The 25,609-nt window shown below is 33.1% G+C and overlaps 3 protein-coding genes across 6 annotated transcripts; 1 reads left to right on the top strand and 2 right to left on the bottom strand.

Moving 5' to 3' along the window:
• Positions 1–2,396: 2,396 nt before the first annotated feature.
• Positions 2,397–4,472, bottom strand: LOC100305412 (protein kinase family protein). The gene has a single exon (NM_001248082.1). It carries the CDS (start codon positions 4,470–4,472, stop codon positions 2,397–2,399), a length of 2,076 nt encoding a protein of 691 aa, NP_001235011.1.
• Positions 4,473–8,074: 3,602 nt separating this feature from the next.
• LOC100780915 (GDSL esterase/lipase At4g01130-like) lies at positions 8,075–11,524 on the bottom strand. Of its 2 annotated transcripts, none has more exon segments than NM_001253324.1 (5): positions 8,075–8,436; positions 8,752–9,022; positions 9,116–9,291; positions 9,372–9,581; positions 11,224–11,524. In NM_001253324.1, coding segments are annotated over 5 exon segments (1,164 nt in total). In that variant the 5' UTR covers positions 11,462–11,524; the 3' UTR covers positions 8,075–8,167.
• LOC100780374 (solanesyl diphosphate synthase 3, chloroplastic/mitochondrial) lies at positions 9,672–24,806 on the top strand. Of its 3 annotated transcripts, none has more exons than XM_006600867.4 (12): positions 9,672–11,505; positions 15,179–15,265; positions 17,325–17,405; positions 17,525–17,596; positions 18,525–18,659; positions 20,984–21,070; positions 21,213–21,284; positions 21,964–22,049; positions 22,480–22,612; positions 22,861–22,950; positions 23,645–23,743; positions 24,370–24,806. In XM_006600867.4, the coding sequence occupies exons 1-12, from the start codon at positions 11,446–11,448 to the stop codon at positions 24,547–24,549; spliced, it is 1,182 nt and encodes a 393-aa protein (XP_006600930.1). In that variant the 5' UTR covers positions 9,672–11,445; the 3' UTR covers positions 24,550–24,806. The 3 variants fall into 3 exon arrangements, with proteins under 3 accessions (XP_006600930.1, XP_003550028.1, XP_006600931.1); XM_003549980.5 differs by lacking the exon at positions 9,672–11,505 and adding an exon at positions 13,429–13,791; XM_006600868.4 differs by lacking the exon at positions 9,672–11,505 and adding an exon at positions 13,737–13,791 and having other exon boundaries at positions 17,356–17,405.
• Positions 24,807–25,609: the final 803 nt, after the last annotated feature.

The raw sequence follows: 25,609 nt of genomic DNA, 5'->3' as shown, positions 1-25,609 counted from the left end.
CCAAGACTTCGCGGCAGATATCTGGTGCGAGGCTGAAAATGTAGCTGAGGAGGAAGGGGGTAGGGAGACCCACAATCCTATTGGCCAAGGCTTCAAACTCAGCAAGGTAGGAGTTGACGCAACCTTGTTGAGAGAGTTTGAAAAGCGCACCGCAGGAGTCATCATACAGGGAGGGGGCAAATCGAAGCTCCAGTGCCTGAAGAAAGGAGGACCAGGAGGGTAGCTGGTCGTTGCGATGCATCCACTGAAACCAGCTCAGTGTAGTGCCGTCAAGGTAAGATGAGGCCACCTGAATACGTTCATCATCGGGAGTCCGATGATAATCAAAGAACTGATTAATTTTAAATATCCATGCAGGTGTGTTGGTACTGTCGAACCGAGACACTTCGAGGTTCATACGGGGTGGAGGTGAACGAGGTGAGGGTGAGGGGGAAGCTGTTTCAAGGGCGTGAAGACGAGAAGTAACATCATCGAGGCGAGAGTGGATGGAATTTTGGGTTGCAGTGAGGATGTTTTGGTTCTGGGTAAGGAGAGTAATTGCTTCTTCTAGGCGGGACAAAGTCTGGGAACGTGTATTATCGGCCATAGAGAGGAGGGATCAATGAAAGCACCAATTGATGAGTGCTCTTGAATTTGAGGTCAGGGCTACCTCCAGAAAGCAAGGTAAGAAGTGGAATTTTGAGTATTTTTCATTGCCTTCCTCATTGTCAATACATATATTTATAGCAAAATAGGAAATATTATTCTAACGGCCCTGCTCACTGCAGAGGGGGAAATCCTAACAAACTGAATATTCCATAGGGGACACGCACAAGACAAACACTAACGAAAATCAGAAAGCAAGATCCTACAGGGGAAGGCTAATCCTACTAACAGTTAATTCCCTAAACTGCCCTTGACTTGCTTAGTGAATGTAATCCTCCCAGCCTAATGGCTTCTTCGCAATTCGTTTGGGCCTTGTTACTGCTGTGCTATCATTATGTCATTATGATAATTATGAACTCTATTAGAGTATTATTGAAAATTTGAAATGAAAACGAACAAAAACAAAATTGAGAGGTGAACAGAAAAAATGCACTGCAAAAGGCGTCCAGGTGAATAAGAAATTATAAGATAGTCTTGGACGTATCTGGTATCCATTGTCGTGACTAATCTCTACGTGATACTAGTTGGATTTTTAATTTACAAAGAAAAAATTAATAACACTCGACTACTACGTATCTTTTGGAGATTAGATGAGAGTATGAAACCTTAATTGTCTGCTTCAGAGTTCACCTGAACTGGATATAAGAGCTTCTGATGAGCCAAATTTTATTAATTTCCCTGATGTGAAATCAACACTATTTGGGTCAATGGCCAGGTGTCTGATAGACAGACAATACCAAAGCCACTGATACGGAGTTGACTGTGTAAACTAAGTTCACACCAAAGAATGGACCAGGACTTAATTCGGCATGAAATAATTCCTAGGATTCCCTTTTTTTTTGGTATTCTGTTTTCATTTTTTGAATTCTGTTTTAAGGATCATAGGCCAAATGGCTCAAGATCCGTAGAATTAGGAATTAACATATGCCTTTAAATATTGTTTCCATCCAATAGGTGGGGGAAGAAGAATTATTCCAGTTTTATTTTCAATTTCACTCCTTCTTACTTACCCTTGCTCGAAAAGGGTCATGGACTCATAACATTTGAGTTTTCTAATTACACTTTCTGTGTGAAATTAGAGATGGGGGCCATGAATACTTTCCCATCTGCTGTTTTAATTGGTTGTGGCAACCAATTAAAAGTTTCAGGAGGCTTCAATTTCCCGATTTTCAAATTCAATAAGCACCCTTTCTTTATTTTACTTCAAATTCCCTCATTGTAGGAACTGGCTGCACCAATGATATCCATAGATTCCAGCCCACGTAGGAAAGCATTTTTAATTGCAGAATTCTTGTCTGGGTTTTTTCACATAAACAAGAACCCTGTTAGTGTTCAATGAATTGGACTGGTTTGCATTCATCACTATAACAGAGGGAAATATATTCAGTAGCTGCTAGGCCAAAAATGCCACTCTCTTTTCCCTTGTACAAGTTAATGAAAACGAAAACATGTATTTCATATAGCAGCCGCAGTGTACAGTATATCCATTGGTGCAAAAGCATTCAAACAAATGTTGTATGTAATGGAACTATTATAAAAAATCTATTGCAAGAATAGGAAATGATTAATCATCAATGGTTTTACAATTGCCTTCATAACTGTTTTTCAACCAGAATAGACAGACAACAAAAACTAGGAAAAAAAAGAGACAAAAACAAGGATGAAAAAGCTAAGCACGGTATCATACAAGCAGCTAGCAGCTTCTCAATGCATTTCAGAATAGATGACTGTGCCTTGAAGTGCTCGATACTCTACCTGGCATCATCAATTTTCAACTGGGAGAAAACAGAATCCACAGCACTATCGGACTCATCACCCATCACAATGGAGTCATCTGCTTCACTTAGTGTGGAGAGTGAAGGAAGGCGCCTAACATTGGGCAATTGAAGTGATGCAGAAACACTACTAGAACTATCCTCGTAAGGCTCTCTTTGTATTGCATTTGCACCTCTCTGAAGCTGCAGCGCATACTCCAAGTCCCACAACACATCACCCATGCTTGGCCTATCAGAACCATCTTCTTGCAAGCATTTCTCTACCGTGTCACTAAATTTCCTGAGTGAGTTTTGATCTATTTGGTCCTTGATGGAAGGATCAATTATTTCTTGGAGTATCTCCTTGTTTTTGCAAAGCATTCCCCACTCAGCCAAGTTTATCTGGTCTCTTGGAAGTGATGGGTCAATCACTGCTCTTGCACACAACACTTCCAAAAGAACCACCCCAAATGAATATACATCAGATTTTTCTGTCAGCTGTTGTGACCTGAAATACTCAGGATCAAGATACCCAAAAGTGCCTTTAACACCAGTGCTGACATAGGATTGAGTATCAAGAGGACCTGACCTTGAAAGGCCAAAATCAGCAACTTTAGCAACAAGGTTCTCATCAAGCAATATGTTTGTGGACTTTACATCACGGTGAATGATTCCCCCAGCCGCTCCTTTGTGAAGGTAATGAAGACCCCTGGCAGCTCCAATGCAAATTTCAAGCCTCTGCTTCCAAGGCAAGCTTGGCAACTTTGTATTATACAGATGATCCCTGAGTGTCCCTTTTTCCATGTACTCATAAACCAGTATCATCTCGAACCTTTCATCACAATACCCTATTAGGGAAACAAGGTGCCTGTGACGAATCTTAGACAAAACCATGATCTCTGTCTGAAATTCTGGAAGGCCTTGACCTGACCCTGGCTGGCTTCTTTTCACAGCCACTATCATGCCATTCCTGAGAATTCCCTTGTAGACGTTGCCAAAACCACCCTTGCCAATTAGCTGACTTGCGTGGAAGTTCTTGGTTGCCAATTGAAGATCAATCAATGGAATTTTCAGCCCAAGGTTTATGTTGGGAAGAGGAGAGCCATGGCTGGTTCCATCAGTCAATCTACTATGAGAACTCCCTCCAGCTGTAATAGGAATTGGCAACCAGTCTGAATTCTCAACGGGCTTTTCCTTCCTCATTTTAAAACGCCAAAGGAAGCCTAGTATCACCACTACAAAAACCAGGACCAAACCTCCAACAACTGAACCCAGCACCACTGGAAGACTATTATGACTTGAACCGGATCCCAGGTCAAGGGGAACAGAACTTGATGTCTCAATCACTTTCATTATTTCTAGCCCGTTTAAAAATGCATTAGGTATGGAGGCGGATGCATCGGGTTCTATGCTGACCTTCATAAACCCAGAACTATCAGAGCGCACCACAAAATCATAATAATAAGGGGCAGGCAACTCCTTAGACACGTCTGTGTCATTATAATCATTTACGGACATAACATGGGTGTCGTAAATGGACAGATCGAAGTATGTAAGACCACTTTGTGGATTCCAATAGTCACAGAAGTGAAGCCGAAGAAGATGATCAGTGTTGTTGTCCACCGGAAGAGCCCATGTTATGTTTCTGGCACTAGCAGAGCTGTTATTAATCTCTCTAGCAGTGCCGTACACATCACTTGGCGCAGTAAATTTATTTGCGTTTGGACCATCATGGTCATCATCTACACGGTACAGAATTTGACCCGGGTAAGGGGAACGATTCTTGGCGTTTTCCTTATTTGAGATATAACTATCATCTGGATTCCAATTTCTCAATAAGCTATCGTTGACCCTTTGACCACCAACATTAAGCCTATGTTTGGTCTCCAACACCCGAGAGTACAGACCGCTGTAGGAGTTTAAAGATCCGATATTGGCACTATAAGTGAAACGCGAGACAATATTGGAAATCAAATGGAGGGGGAGTATGAAGAGTTCTATTGCATTCACAAACGCAAATGATGATGGTAGAGGTCTGAAAGTGATTCTGAAGCTGGGGGGACTGATTTGCATGTAAAACTCTTTTACTAAAGCAGAGTTGTTATTGGTATAATTTCTAACATCCGAATTTTGCAACAACCAGAAACCAGGTACCGAAACATTGAACCTGGCCGAGGAAAGATTACTAGGCGAAGAGAAAGCGAAGAAATGGAGGCGTACCAGGTAGGTTCCATTTGTGTCGATGCTGAACTCATACGAAGACTCACTTCGAAAAATCCTTGCAGTTTGGTAAAGAGGAGAAGGCACCTGCGACTCGCTTCTTTCCGTGTTGCTGCTGCCAAAACTGGTTTTAAGGATTGATTCACGAACGTAATTCTTGCCATTTTCGCTAATAGTGCTGTCTGAACCACAATTGATAAAGTAATTATCTGGAACGGTGTACCCGTGTGAAGGTAACTGCAGTGATGAGAACTGAATGAGAAAAACAAGTAGTATGCACAGAGAGTGTTGAATTTTAAGAATCGCCATGGAAAAATGGTGATCGAGGCTTAGTTTAGGCTATGATATGAATATTATTGCATCTTTTGGAACCAGGGTCTGTGTGTGGACTTGAATGAACACGGGGCTCGAATGAGAGGAAGACTTCACTTCAGCACAGGTCAAGTCGTCAGCTTTGACTTTTCTTCTTCCTAATTTGTTTTTAATTTAATTCTGGAAGTTGATTTATCAACTACCGGAACTATTTGAGCCTTGAAAAAAAAAAATCTGATTCATGTTAAGATGCTTGGTTTGAGACTTTTGATTACTTTTGTCTTTTAGCAATTGCCTAAGGGGATACTTGTAGACTTACTATTATTATGGCGTAAATAATTGAATATTGCACCGAATGAACCGAGAACAAGTAAGAAGACTGCTGATAATGCAATCAAATGGCAAGGCAATAGAGTCCAAATATCTTTCCAAAGGCATGAGATTTTTCTCACAAGGTTCACGGTCATATTTTGTCTTGACATTCTTGGAAGGGAATAGAGCATAAGTCTACGGTGGAATGAATTGGATTAATATTTTAAAAAATTATTTTACAATAAAAAATGTTGTGGATTTTAAATATTATGTAAAAATATTATAAGTTATCAGATTTCTTTGTAAGATTTTAATGATAGTTTGGATTTTAACAAATTTATATCATAAAATTTAAAAGATTTGAAAGGATTTTATATATTTATAAAATTTGAAAGGGTTTTGTGAATTTTTAAAAATACATTCAAAATTATAAGAGTTAGTAAAAAAAATAATAAAAAATGACGAGGTTCGAATAAAAAAAAGTAAAATTAATATAGTTTTTTTTTAATATTTTAATAATTAAATTGATTTTAACTATCTTTTTGTACTAATCCTTGTTATCTTAATATTTTCTTATTCTTATTTTTGGATTTGAATAATAGATTTAAAATTATACGCTAATTTTTTATTTTTTTAATTACTATAATTATTTCATGATGAATCTAATGTCATGTTTAAATGGGATAGAAAAGAGTGGTGAATGTGAAAATTTTGTAGTAAGACTATTGAGTTATGTGAATAATGAAATTAAGAGTGATAATCATGAAAATATTACGTTAAGCAGGTGAATAATACAATCAGTTCAAGAAAAAGCATGATTAACTTTAACATATAAGACAAACGGAAAAGAAAAGTGCATAAGGGAAAAATATATTTGATATTTTTTATTCCAAAAGAATAAGAGAAACATATATGATACTCGCATCTTGAAGAATATTAAAGATAAAAGAGAGTATGTGTGATGAAATTCATAAAAAACTTTCTTAACAAATAATCCATCGAAATTTGTATATTTTTTAATACCAAAAAGATTTTGTTATAAAAATCACAATTATATACTATCATATTTTATTGTCTTCATTAAAAAAATTTAATTAAATATTAAAGGCGATTTATATCATTTAAAAATCCTAATTGAATATCATAAAAAAATTCTTTTAAAATCATTTAAATTCCTAATCTAATACAGCTCTTAAGACGACTCCAAACTAGATATAATTAGTTACGTAACAACTAGCATTTTAGGGTGTGAGGTAAATCAATAACTAAGCTAAAAAAAGAACTTGTTCTCCTGATTGAAACTATTGGTTTATTTATTAGAATGATGATTTTACAAAAGATTAATCATAGGAAAAAAGAGTTCAATATTCCCACTCAATTTAATTTCAATTTTCAAAAACTTTTAAATGTTAAAATTTTAATATTTTTATAGCATTGTCCCCAATATATTTTGGGCATGCATAGCTTGAATTTAGATTTCAATTTAAAAATATATAATTAAAAATATCATTTCGTAAAAAAAATTATTTTTATTTTTTCAATGAAAGTAAACTCTTACTTTAGATTTTTTGAAATATCATTTCACAATAATTGTTTAAATTACTATATTACCTAACACATAATTAATTTTTATTTCTCTAAAATGCAAAAATAATTATTTTGAATTTTAAAAATATAGTATACGAGATTATATAATTTTGCTATATATATATATATTATAATGGTCAACAATAGTTGAAAAATATTAAATATATAATGGACGTCAATAATTAGTAATTAAAAATATTACACTTTAATCATAAATAATTTTTAATACTGGGAGAAAATTTCCAAGCCTAAGAAGAAAGGGAGTCTGGGATTTGTAGAGCAAGGGAATAGAATATCTCCTTCCTTGGCAAGCATGCGTGGACTCTCATGAACGAATCCAACAAGGTATGGGTTCAAATCCTGCCCCCAAACTATCTTCATAATGGTCATATCTTAAACGTCGACTTAAAAAAATGAGAATTCTTACACTTGGAGATCTATTCTGAAAGTTGTTGATCGTCTTCGAGAGGCTTTTAAGTTTCGTGTGGGGCGTGGTGATGTATCATTTTGGTTTGATTTGTGGTTTCATGAAAAATTCAGTGCGACGAGGTTATGTTTGTGCATATTACTATACCTAGTTGAAACTCATTGATATGTATGTAAATGATTCTTGGAACTCATCTACTCTCTATATTATGGTTCCTTCGGAGGTTTAGGAATTAGTTCAGAAATTAGTCTTATAAGCTCATTTTTTTAAATTTTATTTTACTCTTAGTTTGTTTTATTTTTTGTTATTCACTTCATGAATTTATTTTGATAAATAATTTTCTTGTTGTTGTGTTCTATTTATCTCTTTTCTTCCTTTTCTATTATTTATTGTATTTATTTTCTAACAAGTACAGGTAACTCTATGCAATAAATTAGTATAGGATTGTTTTGTTTTGAACTTGGATCCTCATCTAAAAAAAATTGAAATATGACAAAAACTAAACTTATTTATTCATCATGCAACGTTAGGACTACTCTATGCAATAAATTAGTATAGGATTGTTTTGTTCTAAAGGGTGATGTACGACAATCATTTTCATTCTTGTTTTCATTTTAATTTCTTTATTAGGACTACTCACTAAATTCTAAGCTGATACATGTAGGAACATTGTACAAACTTTTTCTCTTATATTATGTATTGTTGCAAAACTATCTGACAAACACCTGGAGGGAGAACTTTGTGGTCCATAACAATCTTATTCGGTTCAAACAAAATTATCTCCATCAGAGGATACCGGTAATTTAGACAAAAAAAATCTTGTGGATGATAAGAAATTTGATTTCTTGGTGAAAATTATTTAACATCTTGAGCTAGTTTGACCTTCATCATTTGTTAATTAAGAAATGAATCAACCTATAGGTTGAAGATCACAACGTTCATGAAATGGAAAAGGGGGATCAGAGTAGGATCCATTAAGAATGGCAAAGGTAGTAAGCTTGTTTGCAGCTTCTGTGGCATGAATCCCATCCCAACTCACATAGTTGTAGGGGTCAATGCATGCAGTTGATGTCACTCTGCTGCCGTTTATCACTTTGGAATTGCCACAGTAAGCTTTAGGATCGAAGTTGTAGTCACCCCCTCCATATCCACAACATGCTTTTATACCATACTTAAGCCCTGTTACAAGAAGATAAAAAAAAAAGAAAAGTAAGAAGCATAATGAAGACATTCTGGTTGTATATATAGCATCTGTTAATATGAGTAAATTATAATAGCCAAAGGGTGTCATAGAAATATCGTTCTAATGTCTTAAATTTCTAAATAAGTTATCAAATTATTAGGGATGTAAATGGAGTCCTCCCTGTCTCCATTCTTATAATAGAATCAGAATTTTTTTTATTAATGGAAAATGTGCTTTATACACTCTTTTAGTAGCTCGATTAAAATATTTATGCACTGAATTAGATAAACGTAAAGGATTAGTGTTTGAACCATGAGAAGTGGGATGCCGGAAGAGCTCTAACAGAACAGCGTAAACATCCACATAAATGACAGAAGCATCAGAAAGACTTTCTCTAGTTTGCCTCAATGTCTCTTTCAACATGTTGTTGTATTCCACTACTGCATTGTTGTATGAAACCAAGCATCCAAATTCGTCAATGTCTGAACTATTATGAGGAAGTTCCACCAAGAATGCAGGGTAGCATCCCACAGGAGCAAGATTAAGAACCAAAAATGTACGCCCTCCAAGATTATATATCTCCTAGAAATTCATTGAGCACAATCCAGATTAATGACATTATTTGTTTCAATAATTCTAGATTTGAGTTAGTGTTGATTGTTAAGGTAATCTCACCTTAATGGTGGAAGCAATTTGTGAAACAACTTGAGGGAGGTATTGTTGCACTCCACCAATGCCAATGGCTGCTAAGTTGGAAGTAAAATCATTTTGGCCAATGTAGAATGTGTAAAGAGATTTTCCAAATATATCCGGTGAAGGAAGTTCGGTTCCTGAGGAACAATCAAAAGGAACTAGTACATTACTATAGAAATGCAAGGAGATTTTTTTTTAAAGAATAGACTGAGAACTAGGAAGTTTGTGCATTTTGTACCTTGTTCATACACTTGATTAACCTTAGTTTTGAATTGCTTCAATTGGTTGAGCTGAATAGCAAGGGAGAAAGGGCTGATCCCAGTGACAAACAAAGAAGTATTAGGTAGAAGCACAGTGGATGCCAATGTAGCAAAATTAGCTCCATGTTTGTAATTAGATCCAATTGATTGCAGATATGGACTCAAAAATGGCAATCCAAGAGCTTGAGCTGCAGAATGAAATGCAGTATAGCTTGCCTAATATTAGTACTATTGCTTAGAATGGCTTCTCTTATTGCAATGAATAAAGCATATTTTTTCTTCAATCTTCTAGTAGTTAATTTTAAAAAAACACACACATAAAATTGGCTGGTTCCTGAACATATAATGATACAACAGCTCAAGCATTAAAGCATGTATTTAATCAAGACAATAATATATGGAAGATAAATGACAACATACATGAGATCCATTGTCAATTTTAAAAGTTGATAACAGATCAGAATAATTGAAAATATTCATGGGTAGGAAAGTATGATTCAGGTACCGCCAAAGACAGTGTAAGAAATGACATTACTATTTACAACTGATATTTGGATGATATTAACTATTCATAGCTATCCAGCTGTTTCCAGCTAGGAGTCTTTTCTTGTAAGGAAAATTGCCTCAAGAAGAATGTGTAACGGTAATAAAGGCAAAGTCTTAAATCAGTTAAGTTTTCTTATAATAAGACAAAAAAGTGTAGGATATATACAAATAATAACGGATTAGGAGAATTTTACTCAAATATGTTAGATTTCCTAACTACAAACAGATATTAATTATACCCAAAGAACAAGACCCCAAATTTAACATTATTGGGCAGTCAGTTTTTTGTTTTTTTTTTATATGATAAATTGCTAGGTGACATCCAGCCTAGAAAATACAAATAAGTTAATAAACCTTTTATTTATCCTTATCTAGAAAATAGAAATAAGTTTAGGTTTTGCTATCTTTCTTATTTATCTTTGTCTAGAAAAATAGGTATAAGTTAGTTTTTTTTATCTTTATATATCTTTATCTTTCTTATTATTTATCCTTATCTTTAGGAAAAGAGAGATAGGGAATCACTATGTATATGGGGTAGGCAGATCTGAGGAACCAGGTTTGGGTATTCTAGCTTTTTCCCAGAATAATCGAGAAGGAAAGTCTCCATAGTTTAAAGAGAATCTGCATTGCAAGTTCCTTGTCTGTACTATTTATCCTTTATTTCAGCGAATAAATGAAGGTTCCTTATTCTTACTCAGCATTAATAGACATTGAATCTGCATCTATCATAAATTCAATAGCTTGTTTGTTTTGACTGTTAGCACCCTGTAATATACTAAATCAGAAATGATATCCTATGAAACATCAAAGAAACAGAATCAGTAAGATCTTGTGACCTTTTCTTTTTTTACACAAGTAAGATCTTATGACTTATGTTTCCAAGTGATGTATGTTTAATTTTCACGTGATCTTGTCATGTGAAAATTGTGTTTACCTTTCCCTTCATAAATATTGATAAGGTCTCACCTAATTAATGCCAATGAAAAAAGAGATGTAATATTTTCATATGACATGATTATTTGAAAATCAAACATGAGAGTTTAAGAATGATTGGTTAAATCTTGCTCATTATGTACTAAATAGTAAATACATTAACCAAACACACCCAGAGAGCCAAAACCAAAATCTTTCCTCAAAAACATTTATTTCTTTCAATGTACACATTCATAAGGAGAGGCATTATATGAAAAAGGAAAGAAAAAAATCTCACTAGAGATAAAGTGAAAACATTAAGAAGCCTTAATGTCAATCAAATCATGAAGATGATAAAGTTTGTTCTGTTACCAAGAAAATCAACAATGAGTCTCCCATCTGTAGCTCGGCCTGTTGGTTTCTTGAAGTAAGTCATTCCAAAGGGACTGGATTGTGCAGGAAAAGCTGCCCAGAAGCCACCAGTATCTGAATTTGAGTCTCCAAAGTTGAAAATTGCCTTGAAATCACACTTGGTGTGACTTGAACCGACCAGGCAAAGCAATACAAGAGTAAAAATTACCAAGAAATTGGTGAATGGCTTTGAACTCATTTTTTGGGAGCTTATGGAATAAGGACACTGCCGAACTGAGTGAGGTAATGTTTTATGAAAAAATACGGTGGTGATGAGCTTTCCTTTTCTTGTTTTGTTCATATTTGTAATTGTAGCTGGCATTCATTTTACCATAATGTATGGAAATAATTGCTATTTATCTAACACATGGAAGATACCAAAAAAAAAAAATCTAACACATATATGGAAGATGGGCCATGTACATATTTTTATTATTTTGGATGGTGTTTCAGCACTTGTAGATTACGTTATTGCTTTAGAGTTTGGACGTGTAAGATTATCTTTCTGTAAGATATTTATGCTATTTTTTAATTTTTTTTACTAGCTGAAAACAATTTATTTGACTATTTGATAAATAAATATTTTTAGGTTAAGTTACTAAGAAGTTATTAAAGTTATGTTTGGTTAGATATTTCACTTGATTCTAACATTTTTTGGAACAGTAGTGTTTTTTAAAATGTTAGTTTCTATTTTTTTTCTTCATTTTTATTCTTAATATATTCATTCACTTCTCTTATTATTTATTTAAAATAAATCATAATTTTATTTTTTTTTATTATTTTTACATTTCTCATTATTTTAAGGACTAGTTTTGTTAAACATTTATAATTTAATAAGTTAATTTTTCAACTCTCAACTATCAACTTTCACCTTCTATCAACTTTCACCTTCCAGCTATTACTTAGCTTTTCAACTTCTAAGTTTTAGTTAACTTTCCAACTTCTAATCTTTAGTTAACTCTTTCCAACTAATTCTATTGAACATAGCCTAACTATGAAGTGTTGAGGCATAATTGACACTTGACTTGGTATTAGTAGATAAAAACATCTATTTAATTTCTGGAATTAATAGATTTTACTCTTTTATTATTATTATTATTATTATTTTTTAAATGGTATTACTATCTTATTTAAATTCCATAGTTATTACCTTTGTTCGATTTCTCTAATTTCAATTGACTATTTTCATTCACTAGAATAATAATGATTGACTCTGTTTATTTTTGTCAAAAAGAAACTGTGTTCATATTTTTTTTCTCACGTGAAACAATAGTTTAAACTATCAAATTTCATTATTCATTGATGGTTATGGTAACTTTTTGTTCATAATTTTTAAATGAATTCATTTTTTCACTAAAGAGAGAGAGCAATTAACTAAACTAGTTATAAATTAAATTAAGAAAATTAATTACAAAATTCTCCATCAAACTAAAATTGATCACAAATTTTAGTATGCATATTATAATATTTTGAGTTTTTTTGTCGGTGTTTGATAGGCAAGGAGCATGAAAGGAAGATCATACCACCTAGACATTTAGTGGATTTGGTATAATTCATTCCATTAGGAGCAACTAAGTAGAATCGCTGATCATAATGGAAAGCAAAAGAAAAATAATACAAATTTCCTTTCCATTGTCTTTCTCTGGAGGTTACCTAGCCCTCAAAGCTAGATTTTCTCTTCCCTCTTCTTTTTTGTTCCTAACAGTGTTAGTATATTAATTTAAAAATAAATTTATCTTCAATTCAAAATTTAATATGTACAAAAAAATTATTACATGTTAATTGAAGACATGCCAATTATTTCTGGCTTTTCATTAAACGAGTTCATAAAACTATAAATCAATGCATATATCTAAATTGGCAACACACATATTAAATTTATGAAAAAAATTGAGTTCAATTTTCCAATAAAGCAAACTTATAAGAATACCATATGTAACTAGACAACCAAACATCCTAAATACTCTTATTAAAAAAAAAGGGGGGAAAAGACATGCAAATCGTCCTTACATTTTTAGCTTGCACTAAGAGAGAAAGAATAAGGTTTTTATGCACTGAGATTTTATTTTTCCCTTTTCTTTAAACAAGTTCTTAAAATAGAGGTGCCCACAAAATTAATCCTTTGGGGTTAGGTCGGGAAACGGTCAAGCAAAATTGCACGTAACTCGCTTGTCAAGCCTAAAAAAATGATTTATTAGTCAACAAGAAAATTGGTAAAAATGAAGATTATTATATGGTCGGGTTTCGGCGTCGTCTCTACATTTTAATTCATAAACGATGGTTGGAGTTTATTTGTTTAATTGTCTCTGCCTCTTTCTTTCTCTTTTGACGGCTCCTAAATAATAATCCCACTTCTCTCCTTCGCCGCCTCAAAGTCTTTCGTGGAATACGATGCTGTTTTCTCGGATATCGAAAAACCTCAGAGGCAGCTTCAACTCTTGTCGGTGGTTTCGGTCCATCGGAGACCACAACCACTGCTTTCTTTCCCCGCACAATTTTCATTCACGCGGTGGAGACTCTACTCAACAGGTTTTCAGCTTTCGACCCTTTTGTTTTTTACTTAACATGCGACATTTCTGGGATCCTTCATTGGTTGTAGTTCGATTTAAAGTTCCGAACTTTATTGCTTTTGCTTTAGCCCCTTTTGGAACCCTTTCGGCAATCTGGCATTCGGGATCACTGCTTTCTGAATTTTCTGTAGATAAGCATGAACGAAGTGCCTACCAAGTGTTTGGAGTTATAAAGATTGAACTCTGAACCCAATGAATGTAGCTCCGAAGAATGCATTCTTGGGGAGGGGCAACGAGCTTTAAGTGTGTGATTAAGCTCTGGACCAAGGGTTAGTCACATAGCCGGTCCAAGGGATCAAGCTTGTGGGAATACCTCGGTCCCACTAGGGAGCCAAAAAGACCCTAATTATTTCCGGTGGTTGAACCATAAAAGAAAAGATAGAATTGAGTTTTTTTAATAACGCTTCGAATTGTATTGTTGCGAATAGAAAGTGAAGCACTTTTAGTATGGTTATTTGTTGTATATTTGGGTGAAGTAAGAATCTGTAGTGGTGAATTGGGAATAGTGCAGACACGTAGAAGCTGTTTTGTTGTCGCTGTGCTTGACCGGTAAATTTATTTTTAGTTATTAACAGTTATGTTTGCGTCAAATAGTGTAATTTAGAAGTGATGAAGGTTTATGTTTGGTAGATGGTTTCTTTCTTTGAGGAGTCTCTTTGGTAGATATGGAGGTACTAGAGAGCTCTATTGTATTAATGGTTTAGGTCAGATTGGTTAACAGCATCAATAATACAAGAACTCAATTTGGATTAACTCTGTTTTGGCATAGAATTTAAGTATACTCACTAATATTTTATTCCAATGGTAGAATTCCAATTTGAGTTTTTAACTTTTTTTTTTTTTTTGTGGATTCCATTTTATCTCTGCACTTTCACAAAAATTATCATTTTGACTTAGCAAATTGTTTTTTCAATTTTAAAGCAACTTTAGTGGTAGTTGCTTATACAAGCAACTTTTATAAGAACTTTAAAAACTTGTTTGCTCCAATCCAATGGTATTCTCAAGTTTCTTAACTTTGAAAACCAACATAAGCAAAGCCCCATTGGAGATCAAACTACATTTTGCACCATTTCCAAGAGGCTATTTGGGGAAGGAGAAATTTTCTCCACTAGTTGGAGTTAGTATCCAATCAAAAACTTAATTTTGCCTGTGTTTTGCTTCTTTCGTTGGTTCATTTCCCTGTCAATTTGTCTAAAGAGAATTTCTTATCCTTCTTCTGTCCTTCAGTTATGCAGTCTTCTTTCATTCTCATAACATCATGTTCATTTATGATTTTGTCTGAAGAAAAATGTTTTGCAACAGAGCAACACTTAATTTTACTTGTAAATGATTCTTGTGTGATGCAGGTTATGAGAAGTTTAATTTTTTCAAAGGGCCCAGCACTGCATAGTAGTAGATATCTGATCCATCATCAAAGCAGCTCCATAGTTGAGGTGAACCCCATTTCTTACTGCTGCTATATTATAAAGTTATGTTGTTTTTTATATGGCTTAATTTCATTTAGTCCCTTAGGTTTCACGATCGTGCGATTTTGGTCCTCTAGTTTCCAGTTACTCCAATTGAGTCCCTTCAGTTTTCTCCCATTGACAATCAAGTCCCTCCATCCTTATTCCATCTAATATTTAATGGAATTAGCTGATGTAACAGCTGACCAACTGACAAGACATGGCAGTGAGTAAATACAATGTATCAACTAAAAAATACAAAATATTTGAACAACAATTACCTAAAATGGTTTTTTAACTGTATTGACTTAATTGTGTTAATGATGCTTGTGGGTAAATTGTTTTTATGACAACAATGAACAACCGAAGTCTTTCTATCTTGAGAAATTTAATGACTTAAATATTTGGTGGAATCAGGGTGGAGGGACCTGATTGTAAATAAGAGAAAAGTTGAGGAACTCGATTGGTGTAATTTGTACTTCAGAGACCAGAATTGCTCAATCGCAATACTTGAGGAACTAAAAATGCAATTAAGCATTTTATTATTCTTTATGTCTAAACTCCTAAGGTAGTAAACTCTCTTACTAATGATTTAAAAATCCCAATTTACAAAGAGTTTCCGACTTTCCGTAATCATGTTAGTGCATGTATGCGTGCACTCATATGTATTTTTTATTCAAAGGAAAAATGCAAGAGCATTATAAGCATAGTTATCAATCCCAGATAGTTGTGTGGAGTGGCCAACTCTGAGACTGCTATGGTGGGATGACTACTATTGTGAAGTTTTTAAGATACAGCACTAAAAGTTACACCATCAAGGACTTTAAACAAAATGTTATTTTAATCAATCTATGCTTATCAAACTCTCGAGTTAAATCTTAAATTCTTATGATTTTATGTGTCTATGTAGACAAAACGGGTTAACTCTCTAGTAAACTCTTTTTTGGGTAAACTCGTGTAAACTTGCATAAACTCTCGAGTCAGGTAGCGAGTCAATGAGTTTGAAATCAACTATAATTCTTAACCCCCATAGACCTCACAGTGACAATGTTTTATCATGAATAAAAATTTTTGAAGAAATTAACTCCTTTTTAAAATGTTTTCATTTTAATAACTTATGTTACGAGTAACAAAATTCTTACAAGTTTACGAGTCAACTCTACAAGTCGAGTTTACAGAAGCTCTATGAGTTTATGTAAACTCTTGAGTTTGACAACCTTAATTATAACATCAATTCTGATGTATATCAATGGAATAATAAAGAATTTTGGATTAATATAAATTTATGTAGATATGATCTATATGATAAGAATTTTCAATCCAATGGTGGATTTTGAGATAAATTTATCCAATAAAAAGTTATTGAATGACATTTTCAGAATAGGATTTTCAATTTCAAACCTTGAATAAGGGAAGTGAAATCATGAAATTGTCCCCCAAAATGAACCTTAAGCTACATCGTATTGTGGGGGTAAACAAGGGGTTTTCAGCCATAATAGCTACAACATGAAAATGGATAGTGGCCTAGGGCCGTTATGCATTAGCAGCGCGTGATTAACAACTATGATGACAAGGAATACAAATTTCATTATATATCCTTTCACTTATTCCTTAACTTTTCTGAGGAACAACTTGAACCTTTTTGTGTTTGACTAATACTGATAGATTTAGGGCTGTTTGTTTCCTATTTATAATTTTTTTCTGATTTAAAAACAAAAAAAATTGTTTGATAACAATAGTTTTTGAAAATTGTTTTCAAAACTAACATCTTTTTTAATTTTTTTTAAAAAGGAAAAAACAATAATATCTTTTAAGTTGTTTTGGTTTTCTATTCATATTTTTCTGCACACTTTCACATCTTCCTCTACCACTCTCTGAAAATTAGTTTTTGGATTTTTTTACAAAGTAGTTTTTAGAAACTAGAAAACAAAATCACAATCAAACACACCCTTAATAAAATAAAAAGATTTTATTAAAGATCTTATATGTGTTTTTCAATTATTTGTCTATACCTAATTCTCCATTATGATACATGTACTGTTCTCAGGATGAACATGATCCATTTTCACTGGTTGCAGATGAACTGTCACTTCTTGGCAACAAGTTGCGAGCAATGGTAGTTGCTGAGGTATCCGATTGTTCTTCATTTACTTTCTAATGTGTATTGAATCAACAGCTCAGTCCTGAGTCATTTTCTGCTTAGAAATCAGGTTTAATTCATGGTGAGAATTGGGCATTATGTAACAGGTTCCAAAGCTTGCCTCGGCTGCTGAATACTTCTTCAAAATGGGAGTGGAAGGAAAAAGATTTCGCCCTACAGTAAGCATATTCTCAATGTTATGCAGATGTTCTTGTAGGCTTTTGCAACAATGTTTGCCGCCGATCTTATATGCTTCTGCGGCAATGCTTTTCTATGGATTGATATATGTATATCAATTATCATTGTAGGAGGAACTAAATTACTGTTAACTTATACTTGGAAAGTTGTAAGTTGTTGACCATCATTTGCCTTTCAAGTTGCCCTTTAAAATTTATACAAGCAAGCTAACACATCCATACATAATGACTCATTTCCTCTGTTCTATCACAAGCTCAGGTTTACCCAATTCTGTGAAATATGATCATTGGCAGTTGACACATTTTTTAAGGGCATGTTTGGGTAAATATCTTAATTAAGCGCTTATTGAATAAATTTTTATCACCCAAGAGCTTATTTATAGTTTGTTTTTATAATTGAAGTAACAAGGTTAGACTGTTTTAAGTTGTAGGCTGTTTTACAAGTTATCTTATAGAGTTTTTTGAAGTAAGCTAAAAACAGCTTATAGAATATAGACATCATAAGTTATTCTCATAATTTCTCTTAAACACTTACACAAATGCTTATACCTTAAAATAAGTCTAAAATAAACTCTTCCAAATGCACCCCACATTGGAAAATACAAGGTGCCCTTAGTAGATTGGGCTATGCCAGGGACTAGGATATTTGTAACAATAGCTACAACTACTATTCAAACTTGTTTTACTTGTTCTGATATCTGGGATTAGGAGGCCTTCGTAGCATTCTTAACTTTATGGTGCTAATTAACTCTGATAGCTTTACTGTTCTCCATCTTTTTTTCGTGTAAGTGTGCGTATAGTTATATGGTGATAAAATGTCTATTTCATTATTTTGTCTTTGTTCTCTTGTATTATTCATGGTTAATCTTGTTTCATTCTTTCACATGTTAACAAGTGGATGTTTCTGCAGGTTTTATTGTTAATGTCAACTGCACTAAATCTACCAATACATGAAGCACCTCCTCCTATCGAGATAGGAGGTACTTTGACAACTGATGTACGTTTAAGACAACAACGCATAGCTGAAATAACAGAGATGATTCATGTAAGTCCTTCAGAAATTTTCATTTATTAAATAATGCTTTAATAGTTTCATGATACTGCTGATAATATTAGCTTTAGAATACATGTAAATTAAGAGATTGTTGGAATTTTGCTTTACATTTTACTTATTTTTATCTTTGGGGCACTGCCTATTCTGCTTCTGTCCATTAGCTTAATTTTGTTGATTCTTTTATGTTGACAATGGGTAAAAGATTTGCTGTTTCTAGTAATGTTTTAAAAAATGAATTGGTGATAGTACTAGTTCACAGTTTATTGTTTCAACCCTGGTCGAACTGATTAAATTTATGTTTTTAATATTATATAATATTATAGGCAATAAAATATTATAAAATTATAAGAAATCAAGATATAAAATTATAAATTAATATAAATGAGTAAATTATATGTTTTATAGAGTAAAAAATAATATTTGGCAAAATAATGTATATCTATGTGTAATCTTTAAATATGTATTTTTATGTATCTTAAAAATGTTTTAGATTAAATGAAAAAATGATTTTTTTTTTTGTAAAATATCAATTTTCATCAGTTCAACCAATTTTGTACCAGTTTTTTGAAGAGTTGATTTTTTGTAGTTAATAGACGGGTCTCCGGTTGGACTGGGCTGTCTGGTTTTTAAAACTATGGGTTTTTGTTTACTTTTTGGTATAGAATATTGTAGTTGATTGTATTGGTTTCTTTGTATCTCTCATTTTAATTGTACACTTGTATACTTCTACAGTTGTACTGTGACCATCGTTATTCACTGGTAGACTTGCTGTTAATTTTTTATGTGATTCTTTGCCTCTTGATTGTATGATGACAATTCCTTAGCGGGGAATCTAAACCTGAACTCGGGGCTTGTTTGGATAAGCTTATCCAGACCAGAAACACTTCTAGGAGAAGAAAATAAGAAGAAAAGAATGAGCTTTTCCATAAACTAAAATTAGCTTATGCATAAGTTAAAAATTATCTTTTAGAGAAGCTATACGAGAATAAACTAATTTTAGCTTATGGAGAAGTTCATTTCATTTTTTTCTTTTTATTTTCTTCTCTAAGAAGTGCTTTTATCCAAATTGTGAAACAGACCCTTACTAAGTTTATTAACTGGTAGTCAGAGTTTTAAGAAAGGACTTCTACTAATCATAAATCTGAAGAAAGTACAGGATTGTGTTTGTGGCCTCTATCTATTTGTGATTATGGTTGCTGCAGTAGATGAGTGAGAGTGAGTGAATCATGTGATAAAAGTAAGTCAAAATGAATGTCTTTGCAATAAAGTTGGAGTCACACCTGTTGAGAATATTACAAAAATTTGCTTAGAGTGGCATGGCCATGTGAGGAGAAGACCAACACAAGAAGACTGATGAAGACATCAGGAGGAGCTGTTAAAAAAAATCTTGCTCTAAATGTATTTATTGAAAATTTGGTTTTGATAGAACCTAGTGGCATTGTTTGACTTTGATCAATGTTGTTTGGCGATAAGGTTAGTTGTTGTGTCTCTAGAAAGGGAATATTGATTTCTGACAGCCAAAAAGACTACTAAACAACTTTGTTGCAAATTTTAGTCTCTTTCTCTGTGTTTACTTTTTTTTTTTTTGCCAAATATCTTGTGCCTCCTAGTTTTATTTTCCTTTTATCCATTTAAAAAACATCACTTTGATAAACCCTTGAAGCCACTGTGCCAGACCTTTCAGATTGTTGGGAAATGATTTTACGACCAAATTTGTGTTTCCTTCTGAAGCAGAAACTGAACTATAGATATCTTACTCTTTATCACTCCAGTTTTATGATATTAATATCTTCCAATTTGCATTTAAATGTACAAAATTTGTAGTTGATCACTGAAGAGACAGTTATTTATTATTTATGTTTAGTCATGTTAACAAACTGAAAAATACTGTACATGATAAATGAGAATCATGCTGGTGTGATCTTAAATCACCATTCCATTTGTTCTGTCAATTAAGGTTATTGTTGTAGTTATACTTTTTAAGATCCCACTTCAGTTTAGCATCCGGGCAAAGTATCCGTTATAACTTATAATGACTTGAACAATCTTTTTCTCTTGAACTAGTTTTTAGGGTTGAGTTAGATCAAGTTTGTTCTCAATTACAATATTGTAATAGAGCCTATCTCAGTCATTATTTTGGGTAACCTGCAAATGTCCAATCCTGAAAAGTTCACACTTCAAATTCGAGTCAAAGTGAGATTTTTGCATTAATGTCCAATTGGTGGGTATATGGTCAAAGTGCCTCTTTATACACTTATAAGAATATTTTCTCATTATCACTATTACAAAATAATGTTAGCATAATGTTGTCACAGGTGGCAAGCCTTCTTCATGATGACGTATTGGATGATGCGGATACCAGACGTGGTATTGGTTCATTGAATTTTGTAATGGGCAATAAGGTATATCTAAAGTTGTGTTTCGTTTGCCTGCATAATATACTTCATCTGTTCATTATTGTTTGGTTATATTTACTTAATACATACTGTCACATGGTGGGTGTACCTTGCTTGAGGTTTTTATTTTTTTCTTTAAAAAATGCAGTTGGCAGTGTTGGCTGGAGATTTTTTGCTTTCTCGGGCTTGTGTTGCTCTCGCCTCTTTGAAAAATACAGAGGTAAGGTAATGCTGGGTAATCAACACTCCCACAAATAAAATTACTTTTACCCACAAAGGATCATGTGAATACAACAAAGATTACACCGTACGAAAAATAATAACAAACACAAGAATTTAACTTGGTTCGGCACCTTTTGTCTACGTCCATGGAACCGTCTCAAAAAAATATTTCGCTATCATAAAAATGATTACAAGATTGTAACCTATCCCAAATAGTGTATCACTCTACAAACTCGAGTACCCCATTTAATGGTTACAAGAAATTATAACACTCTCACACAAAGACACTTTTCTCTCAACAAATTGACTTTGTTTCACAATCTCTCTTCTCACACACTCTCTCTACATGTGTTGTGTCTTCACTAAATCTCTTCTCTATTTATAGTGAATGTTGTCACCAACTATAATAAATAAGTTTTCTTGGAAGTTGAAACATAAACAACTTCCAATGCATCCATTCAACTAAGGTTCATCTATTAAAATTCAATCTTTCACTTTGCATCACCTAAATGTCAATGTGCATGCACCTTATCTTTTGACTTGAAACTCTATAGATAAATGGGTAATATGTTGTGTATACATGTAAAATTGTAAAGATGCATAATGTATCTAGTTTCCTTGATGGTGCACACAATTATGTTTCTGTCATCTGCTGCCTAAGGACCGCATCTCTGTAGGTTGTATCTTTATTGGCAAAAGTTGTAGAGCATCTTGTAACTGGGGAGACCATGCAAATGACTACAACATCTGATCAACGGTGTAGGTATGCTCGAGTTTGTTTCTGTCATATATGTATATGTGTTTTTACTTCAGTGTTGTCAATAGCAGATCGGAAAATCGTGAAAAGCTGAAAATCCTCTATAGAATATAGCGGATAGTGGATAGCATTGCGGCCAAACAGCGGAAGCCGCAATATATATAACACTTAAATATGTATAGAAAAAGCATGCTATATGCGTGATAGTGCCATGATAGCCCACTATTTGACAACACTGGTTTACTTTGCTAGGAAATTAACCTTTGTTTAATACAATTTGTATTTTATCAGTAATTAATGTTTTCTTTATAAAAATTCATTGATTTTCCTTTGCACAAACACACAATTATAGATCAGTCCTAATTCTTAAAAATGTTTACATATAAGGTACCTATCTATGGTTAGATTGATTTCTCACAATTGTTCATATTTGCAGCATGGAATATTATATGCAAAAGACCTACTACAAGACTGCATCTTTAATATCAAATAGTTGCAAGGCAATAGCCATCCTTGCAGGGCAAACAGCAGAAGTTGCAATGCTTGCTTTTGAGTATGGAAAAAATCTGGTTTGTACATTCAATCATTCATAGATTTACTCTTTAAAGTATGATGTTTTCTATTGTAGATAGTGTGTTTAAAGCTTAATAGTTGAATGCTTTGCACAGAGAGAATTAATGGAACTAAGTGTTACGGATGTATCCACCATTTCATCTGACAACATATAGTTAATATCTATTTTCCTGTCTGTACATGCTATATATGTTTTTGTTTATGAATTTCCTTGAAATTTATTTCCCTCTCCACTGTTTTGCAGGGTTTGGCATTTCAATTGATAGATGATGTTCTTGATTTCACAGGCACATCAGCTTCCCTTGGAAAGGGTTCTTTATCAGACATTCGTCATGTAATTTCATAATTGATTCTTATTTTAAATTTCATCCACTCTTGATTTTGATTTTCAGTTATGATTTAAATATTTTGATGAAAGCCTATGAAACATGAATCCTTGATGGTGAAATTTGTAAAAAAATGGTACACTGTAAGAGTAGAACAATAATCCCTCATTTTTTTAAAATCTACTTTAGGTTTGTCCACGTTTACATGATGCATTTATAATTTTTGATGGGCATTGTCTATGGTTAGGTTTGAATAAAATAACAATTTTTCTTGTATTTACAATTTTGTAATTCAGTAATAAAAAGATATGCATCAACCTACAACGAAGTTAAATTCTATTACAAATAAATCTTCCAAAAAGTCCTACCAAATGGGAATTTTTTTTAAAAAAATTCCAGTATGGTAGTACTGCCAGTTCTATGACTTGAAACGTTTCATTTAATGTCTGTAAATAAATGTGTAATTTATTTGGCTTCTTTCTTGAACGTGTTTTGGATAGCATTTAGAAATTTATTTTTACACTGGTGTTAAATTTCTATGCTAACAAGTTACAATCCTTATTGAGTTGGTGCCATTTGAAAGAATTTTTTTTAATCAATATTTTATGGTTTTCCTTGCCTTTTATTCTTTATGAGATCTGTTGTTGTGCTTTGTTTTATACTACTCTTTTGACTTGGGGTTGGTCCAAATAATTATTGCAGGGAATTGTTACTGCTCCAATATTGTTTGCTATGGAGGAGTTCCCTCAGTTGCGTGCAATTGTTGATGAGGGCTTCGAAAACCCTGCAAATGTTGATCTTGTAAGTTAATTTGTGTTGCTTGGCTGCACTTATTCTACATAATTAGTTCTTATGCCTCTAAACAAAAGCAATAACTACGTTTAGATCTCTGATAGTGGTGAATCTATCATTTAACGGGTTGGAATTGGTTTTTGGTACATTTCAACGTAAGATTTTAGTTCAAAAAGATCATTGATGGCCTCTCTATAAAGTGGTTTAGAATACAATCCCTGTAAAGTGAGGTTGATTTTTCCCTGATTTTCTTAAGGTGCATCTTTGTAATAAATTTGAAGCTTTACTCCACATGAATGCTGTTTGATTGAGTGGAATGGAATGGATTAGAGAATAAATATTTGAATTAAAGTAAAATGAAGGAGGTGTCGAATCCACTCTAAATAGTGAATTTTTCCCTTCAGTTTCTCTCCCCCTTCTTAGCAACCAAACTCACCCTAAGAGAGAAGGTAGAATTGGCGAAAATGTATTGATTATAAGAAAGCTAAGTACAAAGAGATTACACACAGCTTTGTATAGACTATATAGACAACAAACTAAGAACTCTCTACCTAACCAATTATCACTTCAATACTTTTGCTTATTACTTATTAGCAAGATCACATGTTTTTGTATTTGTAATATTACTTGTGTAGGCTCTGGAGTATCTAGGAAAAAGCCGAGGTATACAGAGGACACGGGAGCTAGCTGTGGAGCATGCTAACCTTGCAGCAGCAGCAATCGATTCCTTACCGGAGAACGACGATGAAGATGTAAGAAAATCAAGGAAAGCCCTGATAGATCTAACTCACAGAGTCATTACACGAACAAAGTAAAAGGAAGACTCTCCCCTCCCTTATTTTGTTTTTGTGGGTAGCTAAAGGGGAAAAGATCTTGGTAAAAATCAATACTCAAAATTGTTTTGTTGCCATCAATTTTTCTGTAATGGTCCCCCTAAGCCCGAAAGTGTGGGGGAAAATAAGCTGTTTCTAGGATTAATGTCGTCATTCGTTTTTCTTATTTATTTAAATTAATTTCTTTCCCTCTGTTTGTGCTCCATTGTTATAATATTAACTTTGGGCAAGTTTGGCCAGTTTGCCCCTCCTTGTTTTGTTACTACTTTATCTTTCTGCTGCTTGCATTTGGAGCATTGAACAACTGTAGAGTGTTTTATTCATAAATTTATTAAAATCATCTTGTAAAATGTATGGTTATAATCAATTAATCCCGTGAAAGTAAAAGAATTTCTCAATTTTATGTGAGAAAATAAATTTTATTCATTTAGTTCAAACTACTCAAATGATAATTATGTATACATTGTACGAAAGGAAGAAAAAAATAATTTAATTCGTTTTTCTATATTAGAACACTTTTTATATTACAACACCTTTAATATAAAACTTTTTCTATAATATAAACCATTTCATGACTCAGTTATAATTATCTCTCCCTTTCTCAAGATAAGACTGAGGGATTCTTTGAGTAACTTGATTTCTTATATAAAAAAAGGTTAAAGTATATTTTTTATTTTGTTTATTTACTAAAATTTATTTTGATTTATTTTTGGTTTTTTAACTTTTAAATTTGAGTCAATGTTTTTTTTAAACAATTACTGTTATTTTTAATTAATTTAAAATGTAAAACTTATTTCTTTAGATTTTTAGTCACGTGAAAATTATATGTAATGTTCGAATAGAAAAAAGGGGCTTTAAGAATGGTAAAAATAACGTGAAAATTCAATTTGTTTCCTTAGATCGAATAAGAAAAATGACTGAAAAGATCATTTAGCAGCCTTTAGATAAAGGGGATGAAAATTTGTAATAAACATGCCGTCTCTAATTACACGCATTTAGTTGTAGAACTAATGAATAATCGGCAAATTGACCACAAGCGGTT

Source organism: Glycine max, chromosome 17, assembly GCF_000004515.6.
Source record: "Glycine max cultivar Williams 82 chromosome 17, Glycine_max_v4.0, whole genome shotgun sequence".
Classification (NCBI taxonomy): domain Eukaryota; kingdom Viridiplantae; phylum Streptophyta; class Magnoliopsida; order Fabales; family Fabaceae; genus Glycine; species Glycine max.
The sequence above is the reverse complement of the archived record's forward strand: the minus strand, read 5'-3'. Positions and strand labels throughout refer to the sequence as shown.

Coding starts and splice junctions, on each gene's coding strand:
- LOC100780374 (XM_003549980.5), top strand. CDS start 13,654: ATGCTGTTTTCTCGGATATCGAAAAACCTCAGAGGCAGCTTCAACTCT. Junction 22,050..22,479: donor ACATCTGATCAACGGTGTAG/GTATGCTCGAGT, acceptor TCATATTTGCAG/CATGGAATATTATATGCAAA. Junction 23,744..24,369: donor ACCCTGCAAATGTTGATCTT/GTAAGTTAATTT, acceptor TTACTTGTGTAG/GCTCTGGAGTATCTAGGAAA.
- LOC100780915 (XM_014769307.2), bottom strand. CDS start 11,287: ATGACTTACTTCAAGAAACCAACAGGCCGAGCTACAGATGGGAGACTC. Junction 9,023..9,115: donor AAATTGCTTCCACCATTAAG/GTGAGATTACCT, acceptor ATGAATTTCTAG/GAGATATATAATCTTGGAGG. Junction 8,437..8,751: donor CCGGCATCCCACTTCTCATG/GTTCAAACACTA, acceptor TTCTTGTAACAG/GGCTTAAGTATGGTATAAAA.
- LOC100305412 (NM_001248082.1), bottom strand. CDS start 4,472: ATGCAAATCAGTCCCCCCAGCTTCAGAATCACTTTCAGACCTCTACCA.